The sequence below is a fragment of the Melospiza melodia genome, chromosome 3 (assembly GCF_035770615.1).
Source record: "Melospiza melodia melodia isolate bMelMel2 chromosome 3, bMelMel2.pri, whole genome shotgun sequence".
Taxonomy (NCBI): Eukaryota; Metazoa; Chordata; class Aves; order Passeriformes; family Passerellidae; genus Melospiza; species Melospiza melodia.
Window position 1 is genome coordinate 4,607,756 of NC_086196.1, and position 19,588 is coordinate 4,627,343.

A 19,588-nucleotide genomic window follows, 5' to 3' on the forward strand; every position below is an offset into this window, starting at 1 on the left:
AGAACCTTGAAGAATGAGGTTAAATACCCACAACTATTTCATGAAAGAATCAAAGCTCATGAACAATCTTTCTTTGTTGATCTATTTATTACTGTCTTCCTTTTAATTTTGAGCTTTTTTTTCTAAATTAAAGATGATGCAATATTTTCAATGCACTGACAGGTGAAGCCATATCCTTGATCTCGATAAAGGTGTTTCCTTACTTAACTGTATACTGAGGCAAATAAAATGCATTCTGGAGATTTCACTTCATAATCTTTTAACAGAGCTGCATTTGTGCAAAGTTTTTTTCAATGTTATCTATAATGATGTCCAGTCTTCCAGATTCAGTTGCTAAAGTTAATTTGACTCATAACAATAATTTAAATTTTAAATTTAAATTTAAAAATAATTTAATTCCCAGATATCTAGCCTTTTCAGAGGGATACATATTAGCTGTTATTCTTGGCCATCTCACTTCAGTGAAAAATTACTTATTTTGATCTATGTAAAAGTCTGCAGAATTTTGCAAATGTCCTTTGACTATGGCACACCAAATATCAATTTGCATTGCTTTTTAAAATAAATTATCACTATATTCTGACATCTCACAGTGTAATGATCAAGGACTAAAGATACCTTACTACTACTACTCAATTAAAAGTCACTGATTGTTGTCCAACATAAAAGAAGAAGCTGACATAAAAGATGTCACCAAAGACTTAAAAAAATTCCAACATGTTTGGTCAAATAAGATTTGTCTATGGGCGGAGAAGCATTTGAAAATGAAGAATAGCATGGAGCAAAAGGTAACACTTAAGAATCAACCCTATGAATAGTGAATAACTCTAATTATCATAGTATGATGGCAATTGAAAATACCCACATACAATTATTATGCCAAAATCCAGTTGCTTGTAGGCTTAATTCTAGTATTCAAAAAGATCATTATGCAAAGAGCATGTAAAGGCTTCCTAAAGACTGGCTTTACATCTTTGTGGTAGAAAGAGAAGTATGTTTATGGAGCAGAAGAGTAGATGTGGGTCAAAGTTTATGGCGGGTCAGAAATCTCCCTGTTGAGCATTGCAGTTCACCAGCTGCATGGGGAGATGGAGTAAACAAACAAATGCTGCTTTGACAGTTTGGTCACACTGGGCATCAAGGAATAGTGGTCACTTCAAATGTAAGAATATACTACCAGTTTTAGAGGTTTTGATTTCTTAATATACCCTGTTTTCTCCATTTGCCACTTTTAAAAAACAGATCTGAAGTAAGAAAAATTAACCCAGTCCTTGCTTAAGTAATATTTGTGGGGAAAAGCTTAAATATTCAAAGCTGATAGATCTGCCCATCGTTCTTTAGCTGGTTGGAAGTGGAATGGTTATATCTGAAGAGTGGTTTACAGAATATTAAATCACAAGATAATTTATGCCCACTGATATAGAAAATAACCATAAAACAAAGTTCAAAGTGTCTCATTACTACAAGCCACCATTCATATAAAGATAAAACCATTAAAATATTATTTTTTTAAAAATCAAGTTATCAACCTGTTTTACTCAGATTAGGAATTGGTGATGTATTACCATTTGTGCTTGATGACACTAGCTATTTTTTATTAGCTAGTATCCTCTTTGTAGGTAGAGCATGAAGCTCAAAATTTATTATGGTTCTCTTGATAGAAATGTGTTGGAGTGAAGTAGAAATTTGGTTCTAGAAATTTCCTCAGTCAATGGAAAAAGATGAAGTCTTGTGGCCTGGATTTTCATGAATTCAAACATATGCAATGACACATCAAAGAACTGTGAGATATTTCCAATTTCCGACAAGAAATAAAGAAATGTGAAGAAAAACCAGACTGCTTTTTCATAGTCCAGGCAGGTAGAAAGAAAGATTTATGCAAAAGGCTACTTTAATTTTCTCCTTGCTACTTCTTTTGCCTTACTTTCCTTGAAAGCAGGCTACCTTATTATAAAATATCTACTAAAAAAGCCATATTAGTTTAGACAGAAATTATTTCAGAGTCAAGTATTTTAAACAACTTTTGCATTCCTTAATATTAAGCATTTAAAGTATTTATAGGTTTTTCTACTATTTTGCGTCTTTATTTGAAATTCTCTCTGATAAAAATGCACACATAACAGTGTTAAATGACATCTGACCTCTTTGAATTCTAGTCATGTAATGAATAATAGCTTTTAAAATAGTTAAGTGTAAATACAGGAAGATGACTAAACTCCTAAACTTTTATCTTCTAAAAAATTCCCATCACTGCCAAAAGCTGGTGAAGCTCCTCTGATGGTTACAATGGTGGGAGCACTAGGGGAGAAAGGCTTCCAAGTGCCCACAAGCACTTTCATCACTGTACCTGCTACCTACCCCCTGCAAATCTCTGTTCCTGCCTTTAGAAAATGAATGGCCACACATTCCTTGTCACATTTGGTTTTCCTCTCACTGAGCTTAATGTTGGGAAACTTAATATAAATACATAGCAGACAAGGACAAGGACCAAATTTGTTCAGCTAGGCTGCCAGCAGGCTTACTGTACTACACCCTTTCCAACATTTAAAGAATGCAACTATCTTCTCTCTTTCCTTTCCCATGTAGCTTGAGAATTACATCCAAGACAGTATGAAGAAAGAAATGGTAGAGATCCAGCAAACTGCAGTGCAGAACCAGACTGCAGTAATGATTGAAATAGGCACAAACTTGCTAAATCAAACAGCTGAACAGACCCGCAAATTAACAGATGTTGAAGCACAAGTAAGTAATGAATTTCAACCTCAAAATGCTTCTGCTTCCCAAATACTACAGCCATACATTTAACACTGTTGAGTGTTACATGCTTCTGTTCAACAATTAGAAGTCAATTGTTGTGACCAACAGTTCTACCCAACTTAAGAAAGCATTAGTATTTGGTAATACATAGTTCCATCTCAAGCCCAGTGCTTTCACTGGAGTGATTTTCATTACAGTAGAATTTTAAGTAAGTCTAGAAAGCCAACTGCTAAATTAATCCTTAAATAGAATGTATTTAAAACTACTATACTATATCCAGGCATCAGTTGGGTCCTAATGTGCTTTATACTCACATTACTCTCATTACTAATCTTAGCTAAATGAGTCTCTTCAAACTGTCTTTACTCCATTTACCAGCCTAATTGCTTTTTTAAATGAAATCTTTCCTTTTTTATTTTAACTTATCAAAAGAACTAAGTCTTTTTAATTAATGTTTTCACAGATAACTCTAAGTGGGTAACAGTTTACTTCCAGCACAATGCACTGCATTATGGTAAACAAAGGGACACATAAATCTGAGATTAATAAAGAAAAAAGAAATTAGGAGATGTCTAGAAAAGTATATTCACACAGAAGTAAACTTGTCTGCTGTACATTTGCTACCTTCAAGCAAAACTAAATGTGTTTTAATTGAAAAGCATTAAGTACAATAAAACATTCTGTTAAACAGAATGCAGATATTAGCAGAAGGATAAGTCCACTCCGTGTAGAGTGGTATGTATTTGTAGTTTCGCAGATATGCTAGGAAGGTGAAGATCTTTAATTGCCAAAACAAATAATGGGTATATCATGCAGCACGTAATATTTTGTATAATATAAAAAGTATGCAAAGCCTAAAATCCATGTTAGATGTTTTAATATCTGTAGAATTCATCCAATGAATCAAATTGACTTTTTTAACCTAAATCAAGGCTTTGTGAACTCTTTGATAAACTGAAAATTCATAGCTTATAGGCATACTGAGTTGAATTTTTATTGCATTATTCAGGAGCCTAATATTTTGCACATGTTGAGAGAATGTATTTATTAATTCACAGTAATGTCTTTATGGAAATTACTCAGTTATTTTCTGCTTAGAGGAAGAAAATCATCACTGTAACTTTCCTTCTCTGCTTGAAATTACTGGTGACTCGGTTAAGGGCTTAATTAGCAACATAAGGAAATTAACCAAACAATTGCTCTCTCAAGGACACTTACTTTTGGCAATAATTTTCAATTACACTTAAGTGTGAAATCATGTCCTGAATGACTGTTTAACATGAAGGACATGAGTAATCAATTCTTCCTGTCAAGGAAAGCCAAATTCTGTTGAATTAAAAAAAGCTATTCTAAAACAATGAGAAAATATTTCTAGAAAACTTGCCTTAAAGCAATGCAATACAAACCATAGAGTATCATGTTTCCCAGTATCTGCATTTCTTCGTTTAAAGATGTAAATAAATTGTAAACTATGCATAGAAAAAAGGTAATATTAAAATGCAAAGAATGAATTGACTAAAGGGTGGTCACTTTAGTTGATTTGCTTCATGTGTTTCATGAAATATTAGTCATGTGTTTCACATGACAAACGCTTCAAAATATAATTTGGGATTGAATAGGAGAGAACTATCAAGTGATTTCACAACTGTGCCAAGATTTCAGCTAGAGACTTACTTTCAGCGCCAGATGGGGAAAACAACTCAACTCATTCTTTGAGCAACAACTGTCACAGTTCCAGTAATGAAATAAGAATTATCATAACAGAGGGGAAGGTATAACAACAAAGTTGAAGTACACAGTAACTCTCATCAGAAACATAGCGTACTACTGAAATATTCCCAATGATACAGTGTAATAACAAAATTAGTTCAACTCTGTGTATTCTTCTTCATTCTGATTCAATGAACATTTGTACCAAAATTAAGTGTTTTTAAGTATTGAAAAATATTTTTAATCATAGGTGTACATAGAGATTGACATGATTTCACAACATAACAAAATGACAATATATTTAAAAGACATATCTTTTAAAAGAAATTTCTTTTTTTGTAAATTTTTTTTAGGTATTAAACCAGACAACCCGACTTGAACTTCAGCTTTTGGAACACTCTCTTTCAACGAACAAACTAGAAAGACAGATTTCAGATCAGACCAATGAGATAACTAAATTACAAGAAAAAAACAGGTAAGTTTGTACAGCCCAATGAAATGCTATTCCATGAACTACCCTTCTAATAGTTTTAGAAACAAATCTACTCAAGTAGGAAAATAAGGGTTCATACACAAGCTCTTCAAACTGATTACAAAATGTTACCCACACTCATTACAAAGGTCATATATTACTTAAAGCCTAGGATTTTCATGTAGGTTTATTCTTGTATTCTGTTTATATATTGTTCTTCACTATCTAAAGTTCTCCTTTATATGAGGAACTTAAGGCTAAAACTGAAGCAGTACTTCTGTTGTACCCAATTTATAATCTTCTTTAGACTTTTCCATATGAATTTGATGTAATCTTGATTCAAACTAATTGAGTGTAACCACATCTCCAAAATTTTATTTCCATGTAGTACATAGCTATCCTAATGATTAACCAGGTCATTGCTACAATCTTTTTACCTAATGTAGCGACAAAAGTAAAGCACTGATCATATTCAATGTTCCTCAAGAGTCCATGTTTTGAAATTGACCAAAATCCAACCATTACTCCTATCCTCTTCTGTACTCGGCTGTGGTCCAAAGGCTCATACCTTTTTTCAGCTAGCTTTGTTTCCATATCACCACGGTCTTTTTTTACTTTTGGCAATAAATAGTTTACAGAGGAATCTAAAAGCAGCAATAACAGTAAGTTTTCTCCTTCAAAGCAATGTCTTTCAATGAGAACCATATGTGCAAAGTGATTTTCTTTGAAAGAATTAGCTTAAGAAACCCAGGAGACATGTTTTGACATTTTTGTTCACTACTCTACTACATTTATGTATGTTCCCTAAAGGTTTTATCTACCAACTTAAGAAAAACAAGCATCCTTATCAAATGGAAAGCAAAGGAAACACTGATTTTCAAAAGGTCATGTTTTTTGGTGTTGAACTCAGCAGACTTTAGACTACCCTTGTAACATGCACATAAAACACAAAAGCATTGTTTCTCACTTAAGAAAATACAATCTGCATTGAAGTAATCTGTTTGAAACATAATTATATATAAGGTTCAGGATTTTTTTTTTCAGTAACAGCAATAGATTTTAGGTGAATTTCTCTCTTCTGGCTATGTGCCTTTTAAGATCAGCTTTCTCAGAGTGTGTATCAGAACAATTAGCAGTTGTTCCCAGCCAGCTACCAGCTCTAAAATTTAGAGCTACAGCTCTAAAAAACCAGCTCTAAAATTGGAGAAAGGTAACCCATCTTCAAGTAACTATTTGCATGTTTCCCTGTCTTAATGCCATAACATTTATGTTAAGTATGTGTTTTATTATAGGATATTTGAAATGTTCATAGTTACATCTTTAAATAAGTTCAATCTTTTAATAGGGTAAACCCATGATAGCTTAGTCACTTTATCTTTCCTTTAATAATGTTGAATTACCAAACACCCAATTATTACATTTTTAAAGTCTGCAATACACACTGTAGTAGATAATGTTGTTTATTAGTGCACTTACATAATAAATGAAAGCATATGTATCAAACTAAACTTTCATTTAGTTGTCTACTGCTTGCATAGCATTAGAGAATGAAGTTGAGTGCTCATGAAGAAAGAAACTTATACAATATGCTTGATTCTCTTGTCATCGGCTCAAAATTGTAATCTTTTATTTAGCTTTTTAGAAAAAAGAGTTCTTGAGATGGAAGACAAGCACATGCTTCAGCTGAAGTCAATAAAAGATGAAAAAGATCAGCTTCAAGTCCTAGTAACCAGACAAAATTCTATTATAGAAGAACTAGAAAAACAGCTAGTTACAGCTACAGTAAACAACTCAGTTCTGCAAAAACAGCAACATGATCTGATGGAGACAGTTCACAGCTTGCTTACTATGATATCGACACCAAACTGTAAGTCAAAGCAGACATGCTTTTATCATTTCCGTGCTATTTCCTAATTTGTGTACACTGGTACCTACAGTCTTACAACTAGTTCTGACACACTTCTGCTTCTCAAAAAGTCTGTATTTTTTGCCTTAAATTTTGCATCCGAGTTAGTTAACCTACTTTTTAGGGGGTGGGAGAAACAGCCACATTTATGTGATTTCTTTTCAATATTTTATTTATCTTCTCTGTTTATTTATTTTCTTAACCAATTCTCTAGTGGCTCAACAAAATACAGAGAAGCCAAGTATTATTCATCTCACATGGCATTCACATGTGTGGCAGTGTACACTTGCTTGACCATATATCTAGGTGAGACTGCACATTGTAGGTCTGCAACTTTTCTTCCTGGCTCACAGAGATTGTTTCTGCCACCTCTCATTGCTTTATAACACAGAGTTTATCAAGGAAAGGATGAATTATAGTGGTTACCAAGGGCAAAGAAATAAGCACAGGCATAGTTTTTAGCCCCCTAAACCAGAAAGCACCAGGTCTGGGCAGCAGGTACTCCCACAAGTTCTTCACCAAGGTATCCTTGTTCATCCTAAAAATCCCTCAGCCTAGCAAACCTTACAGGCAATAATCTCACCCTTAAATGCCTGACAACTCTGCAACAGATCATAGACACCAAGCATAGCTTTCAGATTTATGCAGATTCACGTGTGCCATAAAAACCCCACACAAACCACAAACTAAAAGTTATGGCTACACAGGATTTAAACATTCCCTGCCTTGAATTTCGTGTCTGATATGGAACTTGGACAGATTAAGAAGCTGTTCTAAAAGACTGTAGAATCTGGCACAGTTGCCTGTAAAGTTCTCAGGGCTGAAAATACAGAAATATACAGAACCCCTAAAGAAAAGATTTAAAATTAAATACTGGAAAAAATATTTGAAGTTGTCATTAGAATTTAAAAGACAGTATAGGTGGTCTATGATATATTACTGTAAGGTGGATCACAGACAAGGAAAAGGGTGTTTGGAACTCCTCCTCACTTTTAGTCTTGGCCTATATGTTATTATCATAACATAGGTTGTAGGTTTTTCTAAACAAAGTAAATTCCAAGTTTTTTTTGTCTTCATAACTGACGCTATTCCCTTAAATACCAAGGCTGTACATGTTCCTGTTGATGTTATCTGCTATGCTAGTGCACAAATAAGTAAACAAGTCAAAGTCATGTTGGCTACAGCACCATTAAACCCAGAGTGGAAAAAATAATGAGTGTTTGCCAAAAAGACAAAATTAGCAGAGAAAGCTTCTAAGACAGTATGCAAACAATAGAGTGTGGAAAAGCAATTAAAACACTGAATGTGTTATTTTTCTATTTAAGGCAAAGCACTTAAACAGATAAATAATGAATAAGCAAGCCAAAAAGAACATAATAACTAACTGTAATATAAGCACATATTTATATGGCACCTAAACCTTTGTAGTAACTGACTGTGATTGTTAGATTAAATTAAAAGGGAAAATACACAGAACCAACCCCAGAAGGGTCAAATATGAAATATCAGTCAGCAGGCGAAATGCCAGGAAATTCCAACCTCCATAGTTAATAAAGAACTGAACAAAAAGATGAACCTTAGATTGTTCTGTTGAATAAGAAGGCTTAGACATATGAAAATGTATTTTTTGCACAAATGAATTCCAGAAGGTATGTATGCTTAGTGAGTTGGGCTGTCCTACCAAGCTTCAGCTTGGTACATACAAAATTGTTCCTGTTCAGCAGAGGGGCAAAAAAAAGAACTTAAAGTATCTTAAGTTCCACCAGTCTGTTGCATTATAACTCATTCACAATGTAAGAGTACTGGCCAAAAGTCATTATTAACCTAATCACTTGCTATTTAGGTATGTATATAAATAGTAGTTAATGCATGCCTAGGTTGTAATGCATGTAGGAGTCCAGCAAGGGCAATGAGTGGAAGCAGAAACTGTTCAACTGAATGAGCTGCAATATCCCGAGTTTCCTCATTCAACATATTAGTAAGTGTCAGCACTTTTCAGCCTGTCAAATAACCACAGTCCTATCAGAATAATGTCTTCAAATGACGCAAAGTCATATCACACACAATAAGTACCTTGATCTGTCACTTCTTTCAGGACCAGACATATTTTTTGGAACTGCTTTAAGCCAATTACAACATAAATTGATTCTTTGTAACTTTCATTCATCTCCTCTTAATGCCTTCAATTTCTATTGTATTTTTAATAGCTAAGAGCAAATTCATAGCCAAAGAAGAGCAAATCAGCTTCAAAGACTGTGCTGAAGCTTTCAAATCTGGACTGACAACAAGTGGAATCTACACTTTAACAGTTTCAAATACTGCACAAGAGAAGAAGGTATGATGACTATAAAGAGTTACCTGGCCATACTGCATGTTAAAGGTTATTTAATCTGGCAAATATGCTATTTTAAAGGCTAGCTATTAGTGAAGTTTACTACTTACCAAGTTTTTTTATAAGCTTTTAATCACTCCTAGATCTGAGTATCTTACAGGAAGAAAAAAGTCCTTCAGGTGAAATCTTGTCTCAGTTGAAATGAAATGAAATTTTGTTGTGTGCTTCATCATGTCAGAACTTAATTCTTTTCTCCACATAATTGAAGTAATTAAATCAATAAAATAGCGTAATTTCATTATAAAATCTGTAACTCCAACAGAGTTGCTCTGCATGATCAGCAGACTCCTGTCTCCTTTAATTTCTTAGTTCCTTCATATGCCCAAGGGGGCCTTTAGGTGGCAAAAGGAGGTAAAGTCAGGGGCATGGAAATCTCATGGATTTATACTCATGGAAGCAATCTAGTAGTACTGGACTCATGTATAGGTTTCAGTTCTTGTATCACAGAGTTTTAAGGACATTTGTGTAACAAGTAGATTAACAATTAGACACTGTCTAATAGAGAAGACTTTTCTGGGAAATACTGCCCTGGAAAATACTACTACTGATTCATATAAAAGGTGAGTTTGCAAGGGTTCACTAGATCAGTTTAAATTCCTCTATGGATTTTTTCCCCTATGTATTCAACTGAAATGAACTTCAGTGTCAATTTAAGTTGAAGCAGTATGCCATACCTCTGTAGAAAAGACCTTGAGCTAAAAAATGGCACTCATTGGATGACACATTGGATGCCTGACAGAGATGCTCCATCTATAGAAGTAAATAAAATGATAAAGCATTGGAGAGTATAATTTAGTTGAAACAATCAGTAGGATCTGAAAGGGAAAAAAGTCCCAAGTTGATTGTGAGTATAAAGCACCAAAAACCTGGAGCAAGCATTCAGAGGAGTGGGGCTCCCATGACAAAGGCATGGCAGGCTGAGGAGGCTAAGGGACATATGAATATAAAAAAATGCTTAATATATTTCTTAGAAAAATATGAAATAATTTTATTATGTTTTTATTTTCTAATTTCTACTGTAGATATTTTCTTTAGACAAAAATTGAAATATTTTACAGAATTCCTAAGGTTCTACTCTATTGCATTAGAAAAACTAACAGAGAATGTAGAAAAGCAGTGGAAAAAGAGGTGTAATGTGGAAAAGGAATTGGTAAAGCTCTGACAGAGAAAGCATTTTTTTTCCCAAGCAAAGGTTTAGAAATGAAGTTCACTGGTGACTGGACTTTGAAGTGCCAGAACTTCATTTTGCCCAAGCCAGACTGTGATCTTTACACTTACAAAGCTCTCAGCTAAAGGAAATAAGCAATTTATTTGGGTAAGATCTATAAAATACAATAGATAAAACCTATAATTTTTTGTAGATATAATCCAGAGAAATTATTTGCAATCTGCTTCTCTGGGAAAAAAAAAAAGCAACAAAAAACCAGCTGTCTTTCCTTCAGAATAATCTAGTCTAAAAACATCAATTTCATAGGAAAATGAGTTACATAAGATGCAATGAAATGTTTTATTGTACATGAAGCTGAATGGCATTTAAATAGCATAGATATCTAGAATAACAATTTTAAAAACTAAAGGAGATGAAAGCTATTGCATCTCCAAAGTGATGAAATGCAGCAGTCTGATAGCAACTCAGGAATTACATTCCTTGGATCTCTTACTATGACTTGTCACAAGCTTTAATCTTTGGTTTTAATTTTACTGTCAAATATAGTATACAGAGCATGCATATTTTCTAAAAGCAGACACAAGTGCATGGCATATTACAGAATAAAAATTTGTCATAAACTTAAACACTTTGTATTTTCAAAAGTACAAATTTCCTAGACTGTAAAACATTAAATGCCTTACATTTGAATATGGAGGCTTTAAATGCTTAAAGCAAACATCCATTTTGGTAATTTACTAAGTTAAAAAAAAAGTAGTTAAAACATAAAAATTTCACTTAGTATTAAATCAGTCATTTAATAATATTAAAGAAATAAAATCTTATTCTGTCCATTTCAGATAGAAAAAGACAGGGAAGGTTTTACTTACCGCATGACATTGAAAATAAGAGACTCAAAAGTTTTAACCTGATGCTGATTTTTTATACAAATATAAATGCATAAGAGGAGTTGTCAAGGGAAGTGAAGGTTAGGGACAATCAACATGTTACACCATTTTCAACTGTTTATGATGTGGATAGCTACTCAGACCAGGAAACAGAGTGACCTTTTTTATTTGCCAAAAGCGCTGCACTGCTGTTTATGTTTTTGTCTTTTCCTCTTGTAACACCTTCTGACCCAAGAGGCTTATAAACAACTTCTGTGTAATCTGTAACCGATCCCACATTACTAATTTGTCTCCCATCATAATCCAAACTAAGGAATTGCATATGACTACTGAGAGGAAAACAATTATTTAATTCCATTAATATTTTCAAACTTCCCTGTTCTGCAACCAGACAAAAGATAATTCCTTTTAAAAACACTGAGGAAAACAGCAAAAGACTGCTGACACGAGGAAAAAGGGCAGAGGCAAAACTATGAAAAGGCAATAGTTTTATGCTTACAGCAACCTCATGAACCAATTAGACTGTAGTTCTTATCTAGTCACATCTTTAGGAGATAGAGATAGCAGAATACAAAAATCATTGGACATAATGACTCCAAAGTGTTCGGACAACAGCTGAAAGTGTTGCAAAGGGTCACTGCAAAGATGTGGAAATTGCACTTGCTTTGCTATAAAAACTGCTCTGGCTCTTCACCCTGATAACTCAGCCTGAGCCTTACCATTCCCAAAGTAGGTCTGAAAACACTTATACCCCAAATGCCCTCTTACAGTGCTACAGCTGCTAGAACTGTAAGTACTGAAGCACTTCACAAGATACATAAAATACTCCCTGTTCCAATTTTTTGTAACTTGAGAGGCTAATCTCTTTATTCTTTTTGGCATCTGTTTGAAGACTCCTGCTGCCTGCCTAATCTTGGTATCTATTTTTATTAGTTTTATGAAATGTTACATATCTTTCTTTTGAATATAAAACCTAGAATAGGTTGAAAGGTCAGAAGAGTTCTCTTCTAGTAGTGGTGTTTAAAAGAAAGACTTAGACTTGATTGACATGAATTTTTTTGGTGTGGAAAAATTATACTCCCAAATTTATGTAAACTTCTAAAAATTGTTACTGGTAAGAAAAATCTACATGAGGTTTTTATGGTCATCTCTTCAATTTCTCATTATGTTTTTCAGTTCCTAGTGAGTTGCTTTGGGAACTAATTTGCAGTACCCCAGCGTTTATCTCAAAAAATCCAAAGTGTCTATTAAAGCTAGTTGTCCTACCACTCACTTAAAAAGTGGATACTATCTGTAACAGAAATATATCATGATAGACATTCCCAGTCATTCACTATTTATGTTTTAATCTCATTAGAACAAAATAAAGTGCTATTTAAAGGTATTTATTTTTTCAAAGTATGAATTCCAACTAAATTGAATTTCGGTCAAGAGGCATAAAGGAAGTTACACATAACATTCAGAAACATCAATTAACAACTACAATAGCAATATCAGACTGAACCCACAGCTCAAATAAATTAATACATGGCCTCCCACTGCACATAGTTAGAAATTACATATTTCAGAGAAAGGTGAAACAGTTCTATTGTCCATCTGGCTGCTTATACTTTTCTATTAAGTGGGGTGAAGCTTCAGAGTCAACAACTCCATCTACAACCAGTGATATTTGATCATTGTTAAATCAGCTTTTTAACTTGTATTGACACTTAAAATAAGTATTTGCATCTGCTTTGGCCCATTCTTAGTATCCCTCTTCATAGCCCTCTGCAGAAATTAGTTTTCACATATACATTACACATCATGAGTTAGCCTTCTAAAACAGATTTATCTTCTCTTACAGTACCTTATCTTCAGCCTTTCCTTTGAAGGGAATTTTTATTTTAACTAAATTAATTTATCAGCACATTTTTATCATCACATTTTTACCAGTCATTAAATACAGATGTTAGTAAAGCCAAAAAAACCCAGACTTTGAGGTGTAAAGAATTGCATGCATCAGTACAAATTGAGGTTTCAATTAAATTCCATTCACAATACATACTTTAAAAGGTATCTAATTTTTATCCAACTTATCCAACTTTTTTCCTTATTTTATCTTCCCTAAAAATCTCCAATTGAATGTCTTGTGATTTTCTGATGTTGAGCAGAGTCTACTGCAAGCCTAAAGCACAGTATCTGCTTTGGATTTCCAATGTGCAACAGCCTGTTGAAACACTAATATATCTGATATTTCAGCTGTTATGACTTTTTTCCTTTCAAAGGTCTGATGCCTTTCAACAGTATATATAACACTGCTTGAATTGTAAATATTCTGAGCTATATAAATATATAGATGTGAGTGTATAACATGCATACAATATACGTATCCTATAAGAGTGAACGAAATTGAAAACTTAGTAAGGAGCACACTTTACTTCCCCAAATGGCACACACAACCCTACCACAGCATAGAAGGAAACTGGCTTCACTGCAGTCATACTTTTTCAATGAATTTCCAGGATATCTAGCAGTTCAAAGAGGTCAAATCTCCTAACTGCTAACACTGATAAGACAGTCTCCTGTAGAAGAGGATGAAAAAGACATTAGAGCTTTAGTGCCACCCAGTCATGATTTGGGGCAATTATAGGCATATTGTGATAACCAGCAGTTAAGCAAGAAGTAAGACTACTGAGGGAACTGTTAAACAATGAAGGAAACATCCAAATTAATAATGAAATACTTGCCTAGTTTCTTTTTAAAATTTTTATTTAATTACAGATGAAATATCTTATCAAAGTGGGAGAAGTCAGGTCTTGCCTGTACTACTATAAATGGGAAGACACAACTTCACTTACTGGATGAAAGCTCTAGCATACAGATAAGAAGTTAATGTAATTCAATACTCAAACTAGAAATCAAAAATTTTCAAAGATGTGAAGTGATTCTGAAGAAGGCTCTGAACTTCAATATCTTGGCAGAAAGTGGTAAAAAAAAATTAAACTTCCAAATGAGAAAACATTAACTGAGAATTCTCCAAACAGGAATTCTTGTAGAAGAAATTCAATATATTTCTTAAAGATAGTATTAGTACTAACATGCAATTTAAAGAGATACTGACTTCAGTTTGACTTTCATTGTACTGTCTTACACCAGCTTAGCTCCACTGACTTCACACATCTAGTTATAAGTTCTGTTAGTTTTGGAAAAGCAAAATTAGATGCAACAATTTGAAATCCTTTCTCAGGAAAAATTGCACTAGATACTCTCATATTCACAAAATTTTATTATTAATTTATCCCCTACTTCTCCCAAACGTCACTCCAAAATTCCAATTAATTTTCAAAATACTTTTTTCCCATCAGCATCTCAGCAGGGATGCACTTATTGGGTATTTGAAAACTGAGTTCAGTGAACTGCTTATTACATGTCAGTCTTTTCAAATTTTTAGCAAAAATTCAAAGGTGATTTATGAATATTTGGGAACATTTTTTAGTTGTTACTTTTTGTTCAAGCATAGATGTTCATTGTAGTCTGTATAATAACATGGCTTTAAGATACAACTTTCAGATAATACACTTAGATTTAACTTTGTGGTCAGACTATTTGCAAAGGCACTGAACAACTGTGATAATAAAAATATATTTCAGTTTGTTCATGGCCTGAACTTAGCAGTATGTTCATGGCCTGAACTGTGCTCTGAGAAGTCATGGGAAAATTGAATGGATCTCTCACAAAAAAGATGGAGAAATGAAAGGTGCCATTTGTTGAGGTATTCTGTTAAGTGTGATATATACTGAAGAATCCCATTTATTTGTTGACAACCACAACTGATTTGTATGAAAGCTGTGAAAACTTGCATTTTTAGGTTAACTCATATTTTGCACATGACTTGCCACTATATAGAATGATGCAAATGACATGATTTCTGGTTTTGTTTTGCTGTGACTGCATGCACTTAGGCTGTTATATGCTTACTTTGGTAGGCCTACTGTGACATGGAAACTGGTGGAGGAGGTTGGACAGTTATTCAGAAACGAGAAGATGGCAGTGTGGACTTCCACCGGACATGGAAGGAGTATAAGATGGTAAACAGTGTTCTCTGAAGCCTTAACATTAGCTGTTATTATTATCTGAAATCTAATATGCTAAATTTATATTAATAGCATCCCTAGAATGTAAGCAACCTTAAAAAGTTCTCTTTGTCCTCAGATGCTCATTTTGAAAATGTCAGAATAGTGTAAGTTGTTTGCCTAAGCAGACTTGCAAGTGTGATGTTTGTTTTTAAAGAGGAACCTTACTTTTTGTTTAATCAACTGTTCCATCGTATGTCTACATTTTTTGAGTTGTTTATATTTGTGTTTCTAGTGGCAACAGTAGGAACTGCTCCAAATCTACTAAGTAATATTGATTCAGTATTTCAGATTCTTGAGCTTGCCCTTGCTGAAATCAACTTTTTGAAACATTACAGATCAATAATCCCCGTGGACACAGTAAAATTCTTAGTTGACAGGCTGAAAACTATTAAACTTAAAAATTGATAAAGTGATCTTTTCAAATTGAAATGAAAAAAACCCACCCAAACAAAACTATTTAAATATACAACTTGAATTACAGGGATTTGGTGATCCTGCTGGGGAGTACTGGCTGGGAAATGAATTTGTTTCTCAACTGACTAATCAGAAGCGTTATGTTCTTAAAATACAACTGAAAGACTGGGAAGGAAATGAGGCATATTCATTGTATGACCACTTCTCTCTAGCAAGTGAAGAACAAAAATACAGGTAAGCAGAAAAATCAGATCTAATTTTAAAAATGTTCTGATAGTAATCTTTCTAAACTGTGTAGATGCATGGCCTTATTTCATACAAATCATGACTATTTTCCAGCTCACTCAGAAAGTAATGTTTTCTTCATTTTTCATCTCTTGCCTAAAGTAATAATTTCTTTTTCCAGAGGAGAAAATGTGTATTTTACTAGTGCATCCTGAGTGAGTATAACACACAAAAGACAAAGATGAGGAGATAGGATGGAACAATACAGGATACATGTGCCAGTATAGTGGGTGACAGTGCACAGTCATTAGGACACTAGGAATCTGTCTGCAGTTGCTATCAAGTCCTGATTCCCTGAACTAAATACATTTCTGGAAGGTGGATCACTAAGATGAGTTATACTGCAAGGATTTTCCTCGTCGGTGGCTTCTAGGAACTGTTCTGTTGTCATAAAGAGCACACTGAAGTGAGGTGGCCTTATCCTTCCTTGAGCCACTGGCTAAAATTCTCAGTAACTCTCCTACCTGTGAAAATGGAGCAAATGTACATTTCACTCATCACCAACTTGTCGATTTAAAGACCAAATTCTAATGGACCTATTATTTATGCTCTAATCCTGTAAAATGTAAAGGTTCACATAAAGAAAAAAATTAAAAATAAATATTTAAGATAAATATTATCATAGTATTATGTACTTTAAATAGTATCATAGTAATACACATTTTGAAACAGTACTAACCACAGCAGAAATATATGGGCATTTCATAGTTCATTCACCAGGTTCTCTGTAAATGCAATAAATAGTTTGATTTATTATAGAAGAAACTAAACCCTTCACAGTATAACAGATGCTTTCCTACTACATGGTCCCTGAAACGTTTCTTTGTAAGAATCTTGCAGATTCATGGAGTTTTGGGTGACTGGACATAAAAATTGTCTACATTTAGATGATTTTCTCCAAGATCTCCAGCAACTATTTGTTGTAAATAAAGTCAACCTGACACCTGAGATACCTGATGTTGTTATTTCAGTTCAGGTCTTATATGCAAACAAAGCAATTCAAAACTATCAGCATCTGCCCCCCACAAAATGTTAGATCTTAATGCCTTGGTAGTATTGAGTTGTCTCAACTCCAAAGTAAATATTTTTTCATCTGGAAACAGTCAGAATCTACAGCAGAGATTTTTTTAAAGTAATGCTTTAAAATACTTAGAAAGGCAACTTTTGTCAAAAGGGGTGATTACCCTTGTCCATTTACAGTATTAAAAGATAATTACTGAAAAGCAAGATGGTAAAAACAATTTTATTACAATATGCAACAAATCAAGGAATTCATCATAAAATTGAGTGTTTCAAAGAATGTATTTAACATTATGAAAAAGAAAAAAAATGCAAACAAAGTATTCAGTTGAGAACATCTTCCGCGCCCCATTCCTGGCAATGTTCAAGGCCAGGCTGAATGGGGCTTTGAGCAACCTGATCCAGTGGAAGGTGTCCCTGCCCATGGCAAAGGGGTTGGATCTAGATAATCTTTAAGGTCCTTTCCAACTCAAATGATCCCTTGATTCTGTGATCCATTACATAAAAAGATTAATACATTCTGAATGCTGGAAAGATAATGACTTGGGCCATAAAACTGAAATTTCTTCATATTAAACTGAGATCAGAATGGACTTTGTTTGAATCAGACTTCCTGATCTCAAAGCTATGAAGTCAAACCAGGTTGCTCAGTGTCTTTCATTTGGGTCTTGATAACCTCCCAAGGTTACAACCTACTTGTCTTTCCTCGTGGTAGAAAGCTTTCCTGATATGCAGTCAGAACATCTCATTCCAATTTCCATCCATTGACTCTCATATTCTGTTATACTAAACTGTACCTTTAACAATTTATTGTTAATCACAAATAAATAATACTATGCTTACAATAGACTTCAGATGATATTTGAAGATCCAGCCTAGGCTCATGCCTTATACTTGTAACCTTTAATATAATTTATATTAGAAATTGGCTTACATAATTTTGAACTCATCTTAAGAAAAAACACTAATTTTTAAAAGACATTTTAAAGAAAATCTGTAATGAACTGGTCTTTTGAAACCCGAATGAATAAAAATTAATTAATTATATTTTAAAATAGGGAATATAAAATTGGTTAAAATAATCTGTTCAACTACCAAAGACAATTTCTGTCATAAGCAGAGAATTATATGCAAGATGAAGACTGATTGGGGGACAAGTTAATTCTCCTCAGACAATAAGATTTCCTCTTTAAACAAATAGAATACCTCTGAGAAGCATGAGCTATTTGATACAGAAATGCAATCACCCAAAAGATATTGTGGGAGCAGAGGGTTCAAGTCTTCCAATTCAAGGTAACACAGGAATAGCTGCGTAATTGTCCTGCCCAGTTCAGTGTCCTGGCTCTCTCCTCACTGAGAGTGCATTGGCACCCATGCAAGCAGAACCCAACAGCAGCAGCCTCACTGGAAGCTTACCTTGCCAGGGAATTGAAGCAAACTGAAATACCTGTGAAGAACTAAGGCTAAAAATTATCAATGATGTGAAAAGGATAAGTAACTAGGACAATGGAAAGGGAAATATTGAGAAACTTCTAAAATACCATTTACTAGCTCAGAACTAATACTCCTTGCAAGGCTGTCATCTCATATATGCGGGGTTGTAATGCTAAATTGCTGTGTTGTACTAACAGCAAAATAGGAATCAAAAAGGTTTTGATTTAAACTGTAATAAAATTGTGTAATAAAAATTATTGCATGTACTGTTGCATTGATGTACAAAAATGGAAGCACTTTCAGTATTAATTAATACATGATCTGCATGAAAAATCCTAGAAGTTACTACCTACTTGCTCTCCTTTTCTTCTAATATGACATGAACAAACACATGTTCATTAGAATATTGTGCTGACCGTTTCTGTTGATTTGAAAACATTGTACTGAGAAACAGCTTACAGCAGCACATTGGCCAGAAGAGAATGAAACAATTTGAACAGGATATTTATTGCAAATTATTCCATCATTATTTTGCAGACATCTTCCATCAACTTCCACATAATAATTGTTTTTCCATTTTTCACTTCTACAGGATTTACCTTAAAGGACTTACTGGGACAGCGGGCAAAATAAGCAGTATAAGCCAACCAGGAAATGATTTTAGCACAAAGGATGCAGACAATGACAAATGTATTTGCAAATGTTCACAAATGCTAACAGGAGGTACGAATGTTTTTATGTTTCTCAGTCTTCCTATTTTTATTGGCACTGAAATTGTCTATCAGATAAATAATTTTGACTTAGTAAATTTTGATTATTAAAAGAGTTAAAAACTCACAGATAGAAATACTAGTATGGTGACTCTAGATGAAGTATTTTACCATTTGACGAAAGTTAGAGTTTCATTTTAACTGGAGGGAAAATAAGTCCCTGAAGTTTGGTTACAAGAAAGTCTTTAATTGTGGAACTAATCAGAGACACAGTAGATTCCTCTTCCAAGGAATGAGGTACATTCAGAGATCAAAATA

The 19,588-nt window shown here is 33.7% G+C and overlaps 2 protein-coding genes across 3 annotated transcripts in view; one reads left to right on the forward strand and one right to left on the reverse strand.

The window, feature by feature from the left end:
* The window catches only part of MCPH1 (microcephalin 1), a 118,706-nt gene that overhangs the window by 54,899 nt on the left and 44,219 nt on the right, over positions 1 to 19,588 (reverse strand). The gene's annotated exons all lie outside the window — the stretch shown is intronic.
* ANGPT2 (angiopoietin 2) overlaps positions 1 to 19,588 on the forward strand; it is a 41,418-nt gene that overhangs the window by 19,480 nt on the left and 2,350 nt on the right. The window contains exons 2-8 of one of the 2 annotated variants that reach the window (XM_063150714.1): positions 2,587 to 2,742; positions 4,821 to 4,942; positions 6,574 to 6,806; positions 9,053 to 9,180; positions 15,258 to 15,359; positions 15,889 to 16,055; positions 19,153 to 19,283. In XM_063150714.1, coding sequence (XP_063006784.1) covers positions 2,587 to 2,742; positions 4,821 to 4,942; positions 6,574 to 6,806; positions 9,053 to 9,180; positions 15,258 to 15,359; positions 15,889 to 16,055; positions 19,153 to 19,283 — 1,039 coding nt within the window. The remainder of the gene's footprint in view (positions 1 to 2,586; positions 2,743 to 4,820; positions 4,943 to 6,573; positions 6,807 to 9,052; positions 9,181 to 15,257; positions 15,360 to 15,888; positions 16,056 to 19,152; positions 19,284 to 19,588) is intronic. The other variant, XM_063150715.1, reaches the window with a different exon arrangement.